Below are 14,645 nucleotides of genomic sequence, written 5' to 3' on the forward strand. Positions count from 1 at the left end.
GCAAACACACAATGTATAAACAAATGGGCATGGCTGTGTTCCAAAATAACTTTATTTAAAAATTCAGCAGGTTGGATTTGGCCTGCAGGACAAGTTTGCTGACTCCTGTTTTAAACAAATATTCACTATAATTCCCCCAGGTTTTAACCCTGATGTTAAAATTGCATCAGTGGGCTGGAGAGGCCAGCACCAGAAAGATTTAGGCAGGGTATTATCATAGCTTACATTTATCAAGCACTTACTAAATTTTAGGCACTTTGCATGAATTATCTCACTGTATTCTCACAAGAATGTATTATGTAAGAGAATTGCAGTGCTTAAGCAAACTTGTCAAGGATTACACAGGTAGTTTAAGAGATGCAGTCAGGATAAAACCTAAGCAATCTGAAACATACAAACCCTTAACAACTATACTGCTTTTCACTACACAATGTGGAGGGTGATTACTTATTTTAGAAATAAAAGATTTGTAAATTCTATAAAATAAAGAGTGCAATCCAGCCAACCTAAAAGAATCATCCAGGTACTGATTGTGAATGTGCCTGCCAATGTCAATGTCCATATAAGTACAAATAGAATGTAAGGATAATGGAAAAGTAAGAAGGAACAAGCAGACAAATAAAAACACCAAGAATATTTCACACCTGGTATTGGAAGATCTGTATACAACTACTATAACCTAGTGTTCGCCAGGCTGTAGCAGTCTTCTTGAGGATGCAGGTTTAAAATATTATTCAAAGCAAGGCAAGATTTCACTTATGCTCAAGAATTTTGAGTTACTATGTTCCAGGCTCTCTTCAAGGTGCTGGAACTACAGCATCAAACAAAACACTGAACTTGTTTCTAATATGCTTCAGTGGGAAGAGATAGACAATAAATGAGTTACTATGAAGTAGTCAGATGGTGGTGATAAGGGCTATGGGAGAAGTAAGGGACTGCCATAGGTGGAGGAGATTTGTCAGAAAGGCAGACTAATAAGATGACAGCATGTGAGGGGAGAATTAAAGAAGCTGAGGGTTCAAGATGTATGATAACTATAAAGAGAATGTACTTAACAAAGGGGGAATAGCAGTTGCAAAGGGGAGAATGTGTTGGAGTAACAGTAAGGAAGCCACTGTGGCTCAGAACAGTGTGGGGTGGGATTATCAGTTGCCAGATCATGAAGGGCCTAGTGGGCCATTATAAAAGTTTGGCTTTTACACTAAGATAGGAATCCACTGGAGGCTTTTGCGCATAGAATTTAAAATTTTGACTTATCTTTTAAAGGCTATGGAAGCAGAGAGACTAGTTAAAACATTAGAATAACACAAGCAAGAAGTGACGGAGCCCTGAACCCGGAGAGTGTAGGGGGAAGAAGTGGTTGGATTTCTGCTGCATATATTTTGAAGGCAGAGCTAATAAGATTCACTGATAGATTTTATGTAAATATAACAGAAAAAGGAGTCAAATGACTCCAAGGATTTTTGGCCTGCAAGGGTGAAGTTGCCATTTACTGAAATGGGGAGAACTTGGAAGAGTAGGTGGGGAGATAATCATGAATTTGAAACATAGGTAAGTCGTTTCAAACATTACAAATAAGAATTCAAGTTGGAAGTTGGATATAGAGTAGGGAGTTCAGGGAAGAGGTTCAGGCTAGAGATTATTTTAAAAGCATGCAGACAGGGACTTCCCTGGTGGCGCAGTGGTTGAGAATCTGCCTGCCAATGCAGGGGACACGGGTTCGAGCCCTGGTCTGGGAAGATCCCACATGCCACGAAGCAACTGGGCCTGTGAGCCACAGTTACTGAGCCTGCGCATCTGGAGCCTGTGCTCCGCAACAAGAGGCTGCGATAGTGAGAGGCCTGCGCACCGCGATGAAGAGTGGCCCCCACTTGCCGCAACTAGAGAAAGCCCTCACACAGAAACGAAGACCCAACACAGCCATAAATAAATAAATAAAAATTAAAAAAAACTTGCAACTTTCACGTTGTGCATTTTAAAAAAAAAAAAAAGCATGCAGACAGAGGGATGAATGGGGAGGAGATCCTCTTTCTATATGTTGCATTGTCATTTCTTTCTGGTTTTGAGACTGCCAGTCTAAATCACGACATCTTAGATCATTGCCTACATGTGACAGCTGCAGTTGTCTCTTTCAGACAAAATTTTATTATGTATTGGGTTGGCTGAAAGGTTCATTCAGTTTTTTCTGTAAGATGGCTCTAGTAGTGCTTAGTTGTCTTAAACTTCGTTCGAAACAATTTTATTAGATTGTATTTTGACAGCTGTCATATCAGCGTGCATTTTAAAAACAACATCAAAATTGGTGAATTTTTGTGTAGCCATTTTAATATTGAAGATGGAAGAAAAAAAAGCAACATTTTCGGCATATTATGCTTTATTATTTCAAGCAAAGTAAAAATGCAACTGAAACACAAAGATTTGTGCAGTGTATGGAGAAGGTGCTGTGACTGAACAGACATGTCAAAAGTGGTTTGTGAAGTTTCATGATGGACATTTCTCTCTGGATGATGCTCCACAGTCGGGCAGACCAGTTGAAGTTGATAGTGATCAAATCGAGACATTAATTGAGAACAATCAACGTTATACCACGCAGGAGATAGCCGACATACTCAAAATATACAAATCAAGTGTTGAAAATCATTGGCACCAGCTTGGTTATGTTAATCACTTTGATGTTTGGGTTCCACGTAGGTTAAGTGAGAAAAACCTTCTTGACCAAATTTCCGCACGTGATTCTCTACTTAAATGTAATGAAAACGTTTCGTTTTTAAAACAAATTGTGACGGGCAAAGAAAAGTGGATACTGTACAATAATGTGGCACAGAAGAGATCGTGGGGCAAGCGAAATGAACCACCACCACCAACACCAAAGGCCGGGCTTCATCCAAAGAAGGTGATGTTGCATATATGGTGGGATTGGAAGGGAGTCCTCTATTATGAGCTCCTTCTGGAAAACCAAACGATTAATTCCAACAAGTACTGCTCCCAATTAGACCAACTGAAAGCAGCACTCAATGGAAAGCGTCCGGAATTAGTCTACAGAAAACGCATAATCTTCCATCAGGATAACCACGTGTTTCTTTGATGACCAGGCAAAAACTGTTACAGCTTGGCTGGGAGGTTCTGATTCATCTGCCATATTCACCAGACATTGCACCTTTGGATTTCCACTTATTTTGGTCTTTACAAAATTCTCTTAATGGAAAAAATTTCAATTCCCTGGAAGACTGTAAAAGGCACCTGGAACAGTTCTTTGCTCAAAAAGATAAAAAGTTTTGGGAAAATGGAATTATGATGTTGCCTGAAAAATGGCAGACGGTAGTGGAACAAAAGGGTGAATGCGTTGTTCAGTAAAGTTCTTGGTGAAAATGGAAAATGTGTCTTTTATTTTTACTTAAAAACCAAAGGCACTTTTTGGCCAACCCAGTAATTCTTGTCAACAACTTAAACATATTCTGTTGTACAAGTCAGAATTTTCTGTCTAGCTTTCTCTGTGCCTGCTTAACTTATTTTTCTTTACTCACTGACAAATTTAAGTCCATGCAGCTTCTTTCTTGGCTAAGTACTACTTTTTCCTCTAATACCCTTCACCATTCTTTTCCAAACCTGACTTCTTCAGAAGGCCTTTCCTTTTAAAACCCCATACTGATCTTTCTTTCTCCCAGTTTCTTCAGTTCTGTGTAGTTTGTAAATGGCTTCTTCACATGGGTATGTGTGAGGTATACACTCAATAAGAGTCTAACTCTTTTAAGCAGAAATTATCAATAAATTGGTGCTTATTGAAAAACCTGTTACATTAAGTAAAGTGTTTTTTTTCCTAATAGGATGAAAGATACGATCATTTGGATCCTGCTGAAATGGAAAAAATTGAAAAATATATCAGTGAAGCCATGAGTTGGCTGAACAGTAAGATGAATGCACAGAACAAACTAAGTCTCACTCAAGATCCTGTGGTGAAAGTTTCAGAAATAGTCGCAAGGTCAAAGGTTAGAAACTATAAACTTCTCTTTATCATGGGTTCAGTCACTAAACTTTTTTAATGGGAGCCATACTTTGAGAAATAATCAACTTGGCAGAAGAATATAGAAAAACAGGAATTTGAGGCTAATCTTTAATTTTGGGGAAAAAAACATTCTAGGTGGGACATCTCTGTCCCTTGATTTAATTAGTCATATACACAAAGCTGTTTTTTAGATTTTAAGTGTAATACAGAATGAAGTAAAGCAATGCGGAACTCCAAATATGTCCGATTTTTCTAGGCTGTATAATACTTCTGAGCCTCCATTGTAAAACGGCAATATATATTTGTCTTTGACGTAGTTTGAAATGTGTAAAATTCCATGGTAAAATCTTACTTATGAGGTAAACTTTCCAGTTTAAAAAACATTACTACTGAAAATGTTAAAGGTTATAGAGAAAACTATGAAAAACACGGGGACAAACTTGATAATGAAGATCAGCATCTAAGTAGAAAAATGAGTAAAGACATTGGTAAAACAACTGACAAAGAAATACATATCCAATAAACATTTGAAAAGGTGTTCATCTTCATTACTAATCTAAGAAATGCAAATCTCTTCTCTCTGATTTGGCTGTGTGTTTACATTCACAATCTTTGCCATAATTGCCAAGGGTGTGAAGAAATGGATGCTCTTCCTGAGCAACTTGGTTAAATTTGTTACCGTTTTTCTGGGACATCATTTCAGAATATGTATAGAAATTTAAAATGAGTTTACCCTTTAATGCAGAAATTACAATTCTAGGAATTCATCTTAATTTGACTGTTACGTAAGTATATGCAGATAAATACTCTTGCTTATGATAGCAAAAACCTGGCAACAACCTAAATACCTATCAGTAAGAAACTAGATAAATAAATTGATGCATATTTCAACATTACAACGCATTTTGACAATTAAATATAGTATTTAAGATATCAGAGATAAATCTATTTAGATATATAGATTTATACAACATATTGTTGAGTGAAAAAGGAAAGATAACTTTATTTAGATTCTGTAATCTCACTGTATCAATTAGCGTGTTCATAGATTTGTATGTTTGGAGATGTGTGTGTGCATGGACATACATCTAGGATGTTCACCAAAAGGTTAGTTATGTTAATCTATAGGAGATGGAATTTCAGGTTATTCTTTTTAATCTAGTTCAGTATGTCTGTAGGTATTTGATTCATTTTTAAAACAAAAACAGGTTTTAGGGTGTTTTTTATTGGAGTATGTTTGATTTACAAGATTAGTTTCAAGTGTACACACAGTGATTGTTTTTATAGATTATACTTCAAAGTTATTATAAAATATTGGCTGTATTCCCTATGTTGTACAATATATCCTTGTAGCTTATTTATTTTATACATATTAGTTTGTACCTCTTAATCCTCTACCCCTATCTTTCCCCTCCCCAGTTCCTCTCCCCACTGGTAACCTCTAGTTTGTTTATATCTGTGAATCTATTTCTTTTTTGTTATATTCACTCATTTGCTTCATTTTAAAAATTCCACATGTAAGTAATAACATACAGTATTTGTCCTTCTCTGTAAGCATAATACCCTCCATGTTGTTGCAAGTGAATTGTCATTCTTTTTTTATGGCTGAGTAGTAATATTCCACTGTATACACGTGCCACATCTTCTTTGTCCAGTCATCTGTTGATGGACACTTAGGTTGCTTCCGTATCTTGGCTATTGTAAATAATGCTGCTAGGAACATTGGGGTGCATGTATCTTTTCAAATTAGTATTTTCATTTTTTCCGGATATTTACCAAGAAGTAGAATTGCTGGATCATATGGTAATTCTATTTTTAGCTTTTTGAGGAACCTCCATACTGTTTTCTATAATGGGTGTACCAATTTACATTTCCACCAAAAGTGTACCTAGGGTTCCCTTTTCTCCATATCCTTGCCAAAATTTGTTATTTGTGTTCTTTTTGATGATAGCCATTCTGACAGGTGTGAGATATGTCATTGTGATTTTGATTTGCATTTTTCTGATGATTAGTGATGTTGAGCAACTTTTCCTGTACCAAAACGGGTATTTTTTTAAATCATAAAACAATAAGAGTATTCTCCTTTTGAGAAAGTTTGGCAAAGAATCTATAGTAATTTACTCCTAATCAGATGAGATGCAGAGTGTGATAAAGACCAGTGTGCACTAAAACACTCCCCAAGGATGTTACTTCCTATGTTTCCGTCCCTATCCCAGTATCTGTGACACTGGTCTTGAAAGAACTTTAAGTGTTTCAGTAGCTTTATCTGAAATGGTCTTTTATTTCTGTGTAGAAAAAGCAAGGATATGGAAAATTTATCTCTTTTAAATTATTAAGTTGAATTTACTTTCATGGCTTATTTTTCTTTCAACAGAAAAGGCTACTGAGCTGTTTTCAGAAAATAAATAAAGTTAGTGTGTATATTTATATAATTCCATTTATTAAAACTTTTTATGTAAATGTTGAGAAACTTTAATTTATGCAATAGGTATTACGTGATGTAATTTTCATAACAGAGCTCTCGGCATAATTTAAAGGAATGAATTAGAATTTATTCCTGGGAATTCCCTGGCGGTCCAGTGGTGAGGACTCCGCGCTCTAACTGCCAAGAGCCCAGGTTCAATCCCTGGTCGGGGAGCTAAGATGTCACATGCTGCGCAGTGAAGCCAAAAAAATAAATAAAATAAAAACTATTCCTGCCAAAATAAACTGTATTCAAATTATGAGGAAAAAATTTTAGGAACAGTAAATACAGAATGTATTATTAAAGACTGAATAGATTCTTATCACCCCTGACAAACACTAGCCGAGAAGTTAAATCCTTCATTAAGGTAGTTTAAGAATTAGTTGGTTATCTAGCTGAGCCAACAGCTATTCAGGAATGTGGAATTATGTGGAAATTTAGAAAGTTAATGTGGACTTTAGAATGTTAATGGTAACTTGTTACATAATATTTTTAATATAATCAATTTTCTTCATGTCTTTAGGAACTGGATCATTTCTGTAACCCCATCATTTATAAGCCCAAACCGAAAGTAGAGGTTGCTGAAGACAAGGCAAAAGCTAATAGTGAACACAACGGACCAGTGGATGAACAGAGTGGGACTGAAACTAAACCAGATACAACAAAAGACAGCACACAGCATACTAAATCTTCTGGAGAGATGGAAGTGGACTAAGTCTTAATTTTACCTTCACATAATTCAAACAGTACAAGTAACCACAGGGTCCATTCTTCTTCTTTTACATCTGGTACACACAACAGATGTTTAGTTGTTCTTAACCACTTTTTGTCATTTGTTTTTTGGAGTAGTTTTGAAAAGTGTTATACATTGAGTGCACCTCTGTTCATTTCCATTGCTGCTTAATGTGAAGCTTTAGCTGAATATACATTAACAAGTCAGTTTAAGCTTTCCTAATATATTTTATGTCAAACATGCAAGATTGATAAGTAGTTGGCAACCTTATTTAAAGCTTCTCCTTGGATAAACCTCAGCTCCTTTATTCAGGAAAGGATACTGTATTGTGCTACTGTTGCAGAAGCATAGATTTAATTGCATCATTATTTTGAAAAACAAATATTGAAATTGATGTGGTTTAAAGCCACCAAGTCACTGACCTTTTTCTAGTTATGGTATTGTTATAATTTAAATATTAAAACAAATAAGAGGTTCCTTGACAAATTAGTCCATCTCGTTGGTGTGTCATAAGAACTTCAAAACTTTGTTTTCATCATATAAATGAACTAAATCACACACTGAAAGGGAAAACGCACAATTTTATGTTAAGGTTACACCAGCAGTTAGCTTCTTTTCATTAGTCATGTGGATTGATGTTTCTCAGAGTAATTCAGTGTCTTTAGCACTTGAAACTTCTGATCTACTTGTCCTGAAGACCAGCTTCTGCTAAAGTAATGCTGGCCCAAAAATGATGAAGCATTTTTGATGAAAATACCTTCATGTTAAGGGGGAAATGCTGTTGACCTACTCAGACATGCATCTGTGATGTTGATAACCTTGTTTTAGTTTTAACAGTTGTTTTGGTCTTCTTAATTGATTTTGTTAATATGTTAACAGAGGGCAGGGAGAAACGGCACAATGTGTATTGCATTATATACATTTATCACTGATTTACTTAATGTTAACATATAAACACTAAATAAGCAGTAATACTTGAAAAGAAGCACTTATACCATAGGTCTTAGGAAATACTGCTTGTAATAAACTTAACTGTGTTACATATCAACAGGCAAAATATAGAATGTTACATAGTGTAATATGATATGATGTGATTAAATTATAGTTCCTGCTGTTACGTTACCTGTTCAGACCTTGGCTCCAGTTTTGGTGCTTCGTATATAAATTATATGGGTTGAGGGGCTGTGAAATTAAGATATTTTAAAGACTTAATCTGTGCTTCATCACCAGACTTGTTCACACTGTTCAGTTCTGTGCAGAAGCTTGATATGGGAGCAGAATGAAATGACTTTTCAACCTACAAGAAAAAGAAGCATAGACAATGCATGGGCACTTGTGTTCTTAATGCCAATCAACTAGATTGACTGACATAGGTTAAAATTTTGAAAGGCTCAGTTTTCCCCAAAGCTACATCATCTTTATATTACAAATTAAAAAAAAAATTAATATGGGCTTTTCTTAAGTAATAAAAATTGAGAGTTTAATATCTTTAGGGATAGTTGTTACTTCTCACAACTAGTTCTCTAAGAGAGATTCTGTTTCTACAATGTAGTCTGCACTGAAAGGAAAGTATGGAGCAGTGCATTTTGCAGGGATTTTTATTCATCCTTTTTGAGGGAGATGTCCCTTTTTTGCATTAAAAAATCATATAGGCCCAATATATTTTTTAATGTTTTCAAACTAATGAAGTAATTATATCCATTAGTAATGATGAAATACATTTGTTTAAAAGCATGTATTGTTACTTTTCGTTTGTATGTTGAATATATGGTTCACTTCAGTAAGGGCATAAAAGTTATGAAAGGGAATATATAACAGTACACATAGGGAGTTCACAGCTTTTTGTTATGAAGAAAATCTCCACCCACTTTGTTAGGAGCTGTACCTCCAAAACTAATTGGGAATATGTGGGAACAAACCTTTCTGCATCTGAATTGTGTAGTACATCCAGACATTTTTCAGTTCCGTTAAGTCAGTTTATATAGTTCTGTGTTTTAGTCAGAATTATAACATTCCAATTCCTGCAGTTATGTAACACTTCATTTAATAAGTTAAATATATCCAAAGATAATATGTATACTTTTCCTACCCATTTATTCAACTTAAATGATTTTCAAAAGCCCTTAACCTTATTTATTGAATACAGTAATAAAAGAGAAAATGTTCTCCTTAATATAGTTTTGGGTAGAAGGCATGGGTTCAGTTTAATTTTAATCTGTATGAAATATGCAGTGCTTAGATGAAAAATTAAAGATCTTTTTTCAAAATAAGCCACTATTTTAGAAGTTATTTTAAAAAATACATTGCAAAATAGGATGTTTTCCTGTAGTAAGCAAATAAGAACTAAGTATGTAGGAAATGATTAATAGGATTAATAGGATATGATTAATCTAATGTATTAATCTAATACACTACGACTCTATGGAAAAGTATAAATTATTTGGTTTTAGAAATCAACTCCTGATAGCCAATCACATGGTGATTTTAAAAACAAAGTTCGCTAAATAATGTAACAAAAGAAAGTCTGTGATGTTTTAATTCCTTAGCAATATACAGAATACTTAAGTTTTAAAACAACTATTGATACAAACAGCACACCAAAGAAGTAGGCTATTGGAATAACAGATAATCTCAATTTTAAAAAGGTAAAAATTAGACTTTAATTAAGAAGAAATAAAGATTTCTTAGACTTTAGGGGGTCAATTTTTAGTATGATTATATTTCCTAGCTAGAAGTGTTTAAAGTGAATTTGGGGGATCAGTTATCAATATAATAAAGTGATATGTTAAAACAGTTTATCCAAATTAGCACAGCTTCAACTGTTTTGAAAGATTATATTTAAAGATAATAGACATTTGAATACAGTTATCAGTTGACCCAAAACAGATTTAACCATCCCTCCGTTTTCATAAATTTGAATTGTAATACTAAGCCTACAAACATTCCCAATAGGATTTTCTGTTTTGTTTTTAATAGTTGGTATTTGGTAGTTCACAACAATTAAAGTCTTGGCATTAATTTTACATATCATAGATTTAGAAGTGATAGAAAAATATAACTTCACCTTTCTCAGCTTTTAGAATCTGACAACAAAAAAACTTCAGTTCTAAAGTAGATGTTGTTTTGTGGTTAGACTTCAGAACTTTTAAGTGGAATTTGGTTTTGTGATAGTGGATTCTGTAAAACTTAATGAGAGGCATATCTAATTGTATTGATACATCAGTATTTAAAATCTGATGGCATTGATTAAAGTCAGCCACTGATGACTTTTCAAATGACAAAGGTGTAGGGATGCTTATAAAGTTTGATTCTAATGTTTTATTATCCTCTTAACTACAGTATGTTTTATAACTATCAGTCATTTACCAAACTAATCTTCTTAGTCAATTTCAGAAGAGACAGACTTTTTGATCAAAAAAGAGAAAACAGTTTTAAAATTACCTTTTTTTTTCCTCAAGGTTAAGCCAAAGTATAATTTTAAAACAACTTCCAGGAAGCACATAATCTTTTCTTTTGATAAAAAGTCATAAGATTTAATGCAGATCAAGACCAGGTCTTTAACCAAAACAAACAAAAGCTTTAGTTATTTTACTTTCACATCTCTAATACACAATAAACTAAAATTAATATTCTTCCATATACTCATGTTTCCTAACCAAACAGCTCTGGGTTTATAATATAGCCAGATGTCTTAAGTTTTTTTTCCCTTGTTAAATTCAAGGGTAATTGTTTCATACAATAACAGGGTACCTGGAATTTTTAGAATATTAGCAAACTGCTTAGAAGAAAAACCCCTAAATGTCTATGGCAGTGGTCAGTACCTATAGGGGGTAATGGCTCTTTCACCTTCCAGATCTCTAGGGGTACCTCTAGCATATTGTTGGAGTAAGTATTAAAAGAAAAGGCATGTCTGTTAAGATACATTGTTAAATGACTTGGAGCTTTCAAGTCAAAGAAAGAAAACTAACAATTGAATCATGAACATTTGACTCAGTCTGTCAGGCAGGTCAAAATCCGTATCAACAACAACAAAAATAAATGGTAATGATCTTTGCTTTGGAATCTCTAATTTACTGTCATGTCCTAGGTCACATGATGAGTATTAGGGAAGTGTACTGATTACCCATCCTATAAAGAGATTAGTGAACTTCAACATGTTTTAGTTTAACTGCATTATAGTATATACACTATAAATGGAAATTATCTTAGTCTTTCCTGTTATCTTGTTTTATCTTTCAGTTCTGGACTCTTAAACATTATATTTCTCTCAATTATATTTTGTTTTATTTTGGATTATTCTTTAAGTCTTTTATTTCATGGATTTTAAAAAATACTTCTTTTACGATTACTTTGATAGCTAATTTTATTACCTGTCTTCTTTTTACTTTAAAACCAAATCTTACTGTTAAGAATTTTTTGACTCAAATTTATACTTGAAAAGCCATGTTATAAGTTTCCATATGTAATTTCTCTAAAATTTAATAGTGGCTTAATAGATTTTTCATATTCTGGCCTTTGAATACTTTTAAGTAGTTCTAGACCAAAAGAGGTCAATTTTGTGAGTACTGTGTATTAAGTAATCAACATCCCTCATTTTTAATCCAGATATCAATGTAACAAAAAGGGTCAGAAATTCAAAATAGTTGTTAAAGATCAGACAACTTCAATTCTTTGCTGCTTTCTGATAACATACATGTGTTGTGCATCCTCCTTGTTTTTTTTCAGAATTTCTTAAATTTTTTGCTTCCAAGACCTTGAGTTAACATGCTCTTGAAATCATATGGACCCACCCAGAATGTAGATGTAAAAATGTAATTAGAAATGGAGAGCTAAGCAAAGGAAACTTTAAAATGTTGTGGTTTCTTCCCCTGAAATAATACTTTTATGGCTTAGTGTCTTGGAAGGAGACTCACATTAAAAGTAAAACATGTTATATTTGGCAGGATGAAGCCATTGTTGTTTAATATAGAAGCAAATTTTTAATGAAGTTACTGAATTGTTTAGTACTAATATGGCATCAAAGTCATTTTTCCTTTCCCCAACCATTATTAAAATAATTTATACACATAGTGACTCCGACTCCAGTCATTAGTATAAAATACCTTCTGGCAGTTTAGTACCTACTAGCTATTTTTTTTTTTTTTTTTTAAAGAAAACTACTGCATTTGATTTCTCAATTTCCCAGTTTGTTTTCAGCACAAAGAGTGACCGGTGCAATGCAGAAAATCATAATCAAGTGTGATGTGTCTATAAACTGCATATAACAGACCCTTAGTTTCAATAAGCAGACATGAGAATGGTTTGTGATGTTAAGTCAGTAATGTTATTATATACGACGCTAATATATATGTGGCATGCAATTTTGGTTCACAAACATTTATAAAATGTTTACATTTGACAGAATCAAAGTATATAAAACATTTTCTATGTATGTAAAATGGCATCTTCATACTAGTGAACAAAATAGCAATTGATAAATGCATTTCATTTTTGGATGGCAAGTGCACATTGTCAAGAAGTTATGTAAGTATAAATATATTTATCTACTTACTCTTTGAACCATGAGTTTTACACACCTGAGGCTTAATGTTCACCTAGTGAACTTCACTGACTTGGTGGTTTGTGGACAGGTCATCAGAGTCATTTACATAAACTTGCTTGGCAGTGAGGGTTCTGAGTAAATTGGCAAACTTTTTAAACCATCAAATGATATCGATTCTGAAAACTACAGTAGTAGTTTGCTAATACTGTGTTGTCAGCGAATAACTATATTAGAAGAGAAAACCTAGCAATAAATGAACTAGACTTCAGAAATTTTCAGTACACAAAGAGGAGCTCCCTGCCCAAGTTTCTCCTAACCTCTTTTTGAGAATTGCTATTCCAGTTGAAAATGTGTCAAACAGCATGTTGGGATAAGAAAACAACTGAGGTCCTCTGGTCTAGATTACAGCATTTGGTGCTTAATCTTCTAGTGCTTGAACAGTTTGTGAGAATAAGAAGGATAATAAATCCTCAACTCAGAAAAATATTTATACCCCCACTTAACTTTCCAATGAAACGGAAATAAATACTTTCAAAGTCTAGAAGGCTGACCAGTTGGCAGTTCATTCCTGTTCATCTTATCCTGATGTGGGGGAGAACTGGAGAGGATTTCGCCCTTTTTTTTTTTAACCCATAATCCCTAGTGATTAAACAGCAAAGAGGTGATAACCTTCCCGAAGTGAAGAAGGAATGTCCGTTGACTGTAAGTACCTCCTAATACTTTATCCTCAAGCTCTCCGCTCTGCTGAAAGGTAAAGAAATCGGTTCAGGATGGTTCATGCGTTCTGCAAATCCCAAAAGGCAATTTGAAGCAGTTCTATTGAGCAGCATTTCCTTACTTTTCTTCACAATTACATTTGGTCTCCTGTTTAACCTCGCTGAAAAGGATTTGTGTATTGGTTTTAGACATAACAAGATTCACGTTAAATTAAGAACAAATAACTAGGAATCTGTAGTAAAGAAAATGAACCCTGTTGAAGGCAAAGAGAAGCAAAGAACAAAGAGAAATAAAAGAAATCCAAATATCAGTAGTTATGGCAATATAAGTACCATAAACTTAGCAGTTTAAGAACTATATGTAGTGTTTACAAATACACTTCTTAAACATAATGACGTAATAGTTGAAAGTAAATTAATGAAAAAATATAAGAAAATGCCAATCAAAAGAAACTTATTAATCAGATCAAGTTGCCTTTACAAAGTGGGGAAAAGAGGGGGGGAGTATTGGGATACAGAGTTTTAATAATGGTAGAGCAATTCACCAGAAACATAACTCTGCAACAACAGCCTCTAAATATATAAAGCGATTGACAATTACGAAAAGAAGTTTAGGCCCACAATAACAGTGATAACTGGTAGTAGGCTATAAGTATAAAGAGAAATGAATAGAACTTTAAAACCTATATCTAATATAATTATATGAACTGTCACTCAGCTATTAGGTAAAACTATTACATAAATATGTAATATTTAGTAAACATGACACCATAGCCAAAAGAAATTCCGTATGCTTGAATTGAAAAAAAATGAACTTATAGAAAAGTAAAATCCTGTTGAAAATCAAAAAATACTTCTAATTGAACGACAATATAAACTTGCTTTAAATGGCAGCTGTACCCCTTAAACCTCAATCTCTTTTGGACCTACTCTTTCTTTCATTGCAGTACATGAGCATGCACATAATAAGCACTCAGCAATCTTTAAGTAAATGAACCTGCATATAAAATGCAACTTGGTAACATGCAGCAGAAGCACTAATTTAGAATTTTATACAGGCATACCTCATTTTACTGTGCTTTACAGACACTTTTTTACAAATTGAAGCTTTATGGCAACCGTGTGTTGTCACAGGATGGTAGGTATTTTTTAGCAATCAAGTATTTTTTACGTAAAGTATGTACGTA

At 33.8% G+C, this 14,645-nt stretch overlaps 1 protein-coding gene across 1 annotated transcript in view; it reads left to right on the forward strand.

Moving 5' to 3' along the window:
* HSPA4L (heat shock protein family A (Hsp70) member 4 like) overlaps positions 1–8,934 on the forward strand; it is a 50,167-nt gene extending 41,233 nt beyond the window's left edge. Inside the window, exons 18-19 of the mRNA XM_059923567.1 lie at positions 3,825–3,986; positions 6,991–8,934. Coding sequence (XP_059779550.1) covers positions 3,825–3,986; positions 6,991–7,182 — 354 coding nt within the window. The 3' untranslated portion in view covers positions 7,183–8,934. The remainder of the gene's footprint in view (positions 1–3,824; positions 3,987–6,990) is intronic.
* Positions 8,935–14,645: the final 5,711 nt, after the last annotated feature.

Source organism: Balaenoptera ricei, chromosome 5 (assembly GCF_028023285.1).
Source record: "Balaenoptera ricei isolate mBalRic1 chromosome 5, mBalRic1.hap2, whole genome shotgun sequence".
In the NCBI taxonomy this organism is placed as follows: Eukaryota; Metazoa; Chordata; class Mammalia; order Artiodactyla; family Balaenopteridae; genus Balaenoptera; species Balaenoptera ricei.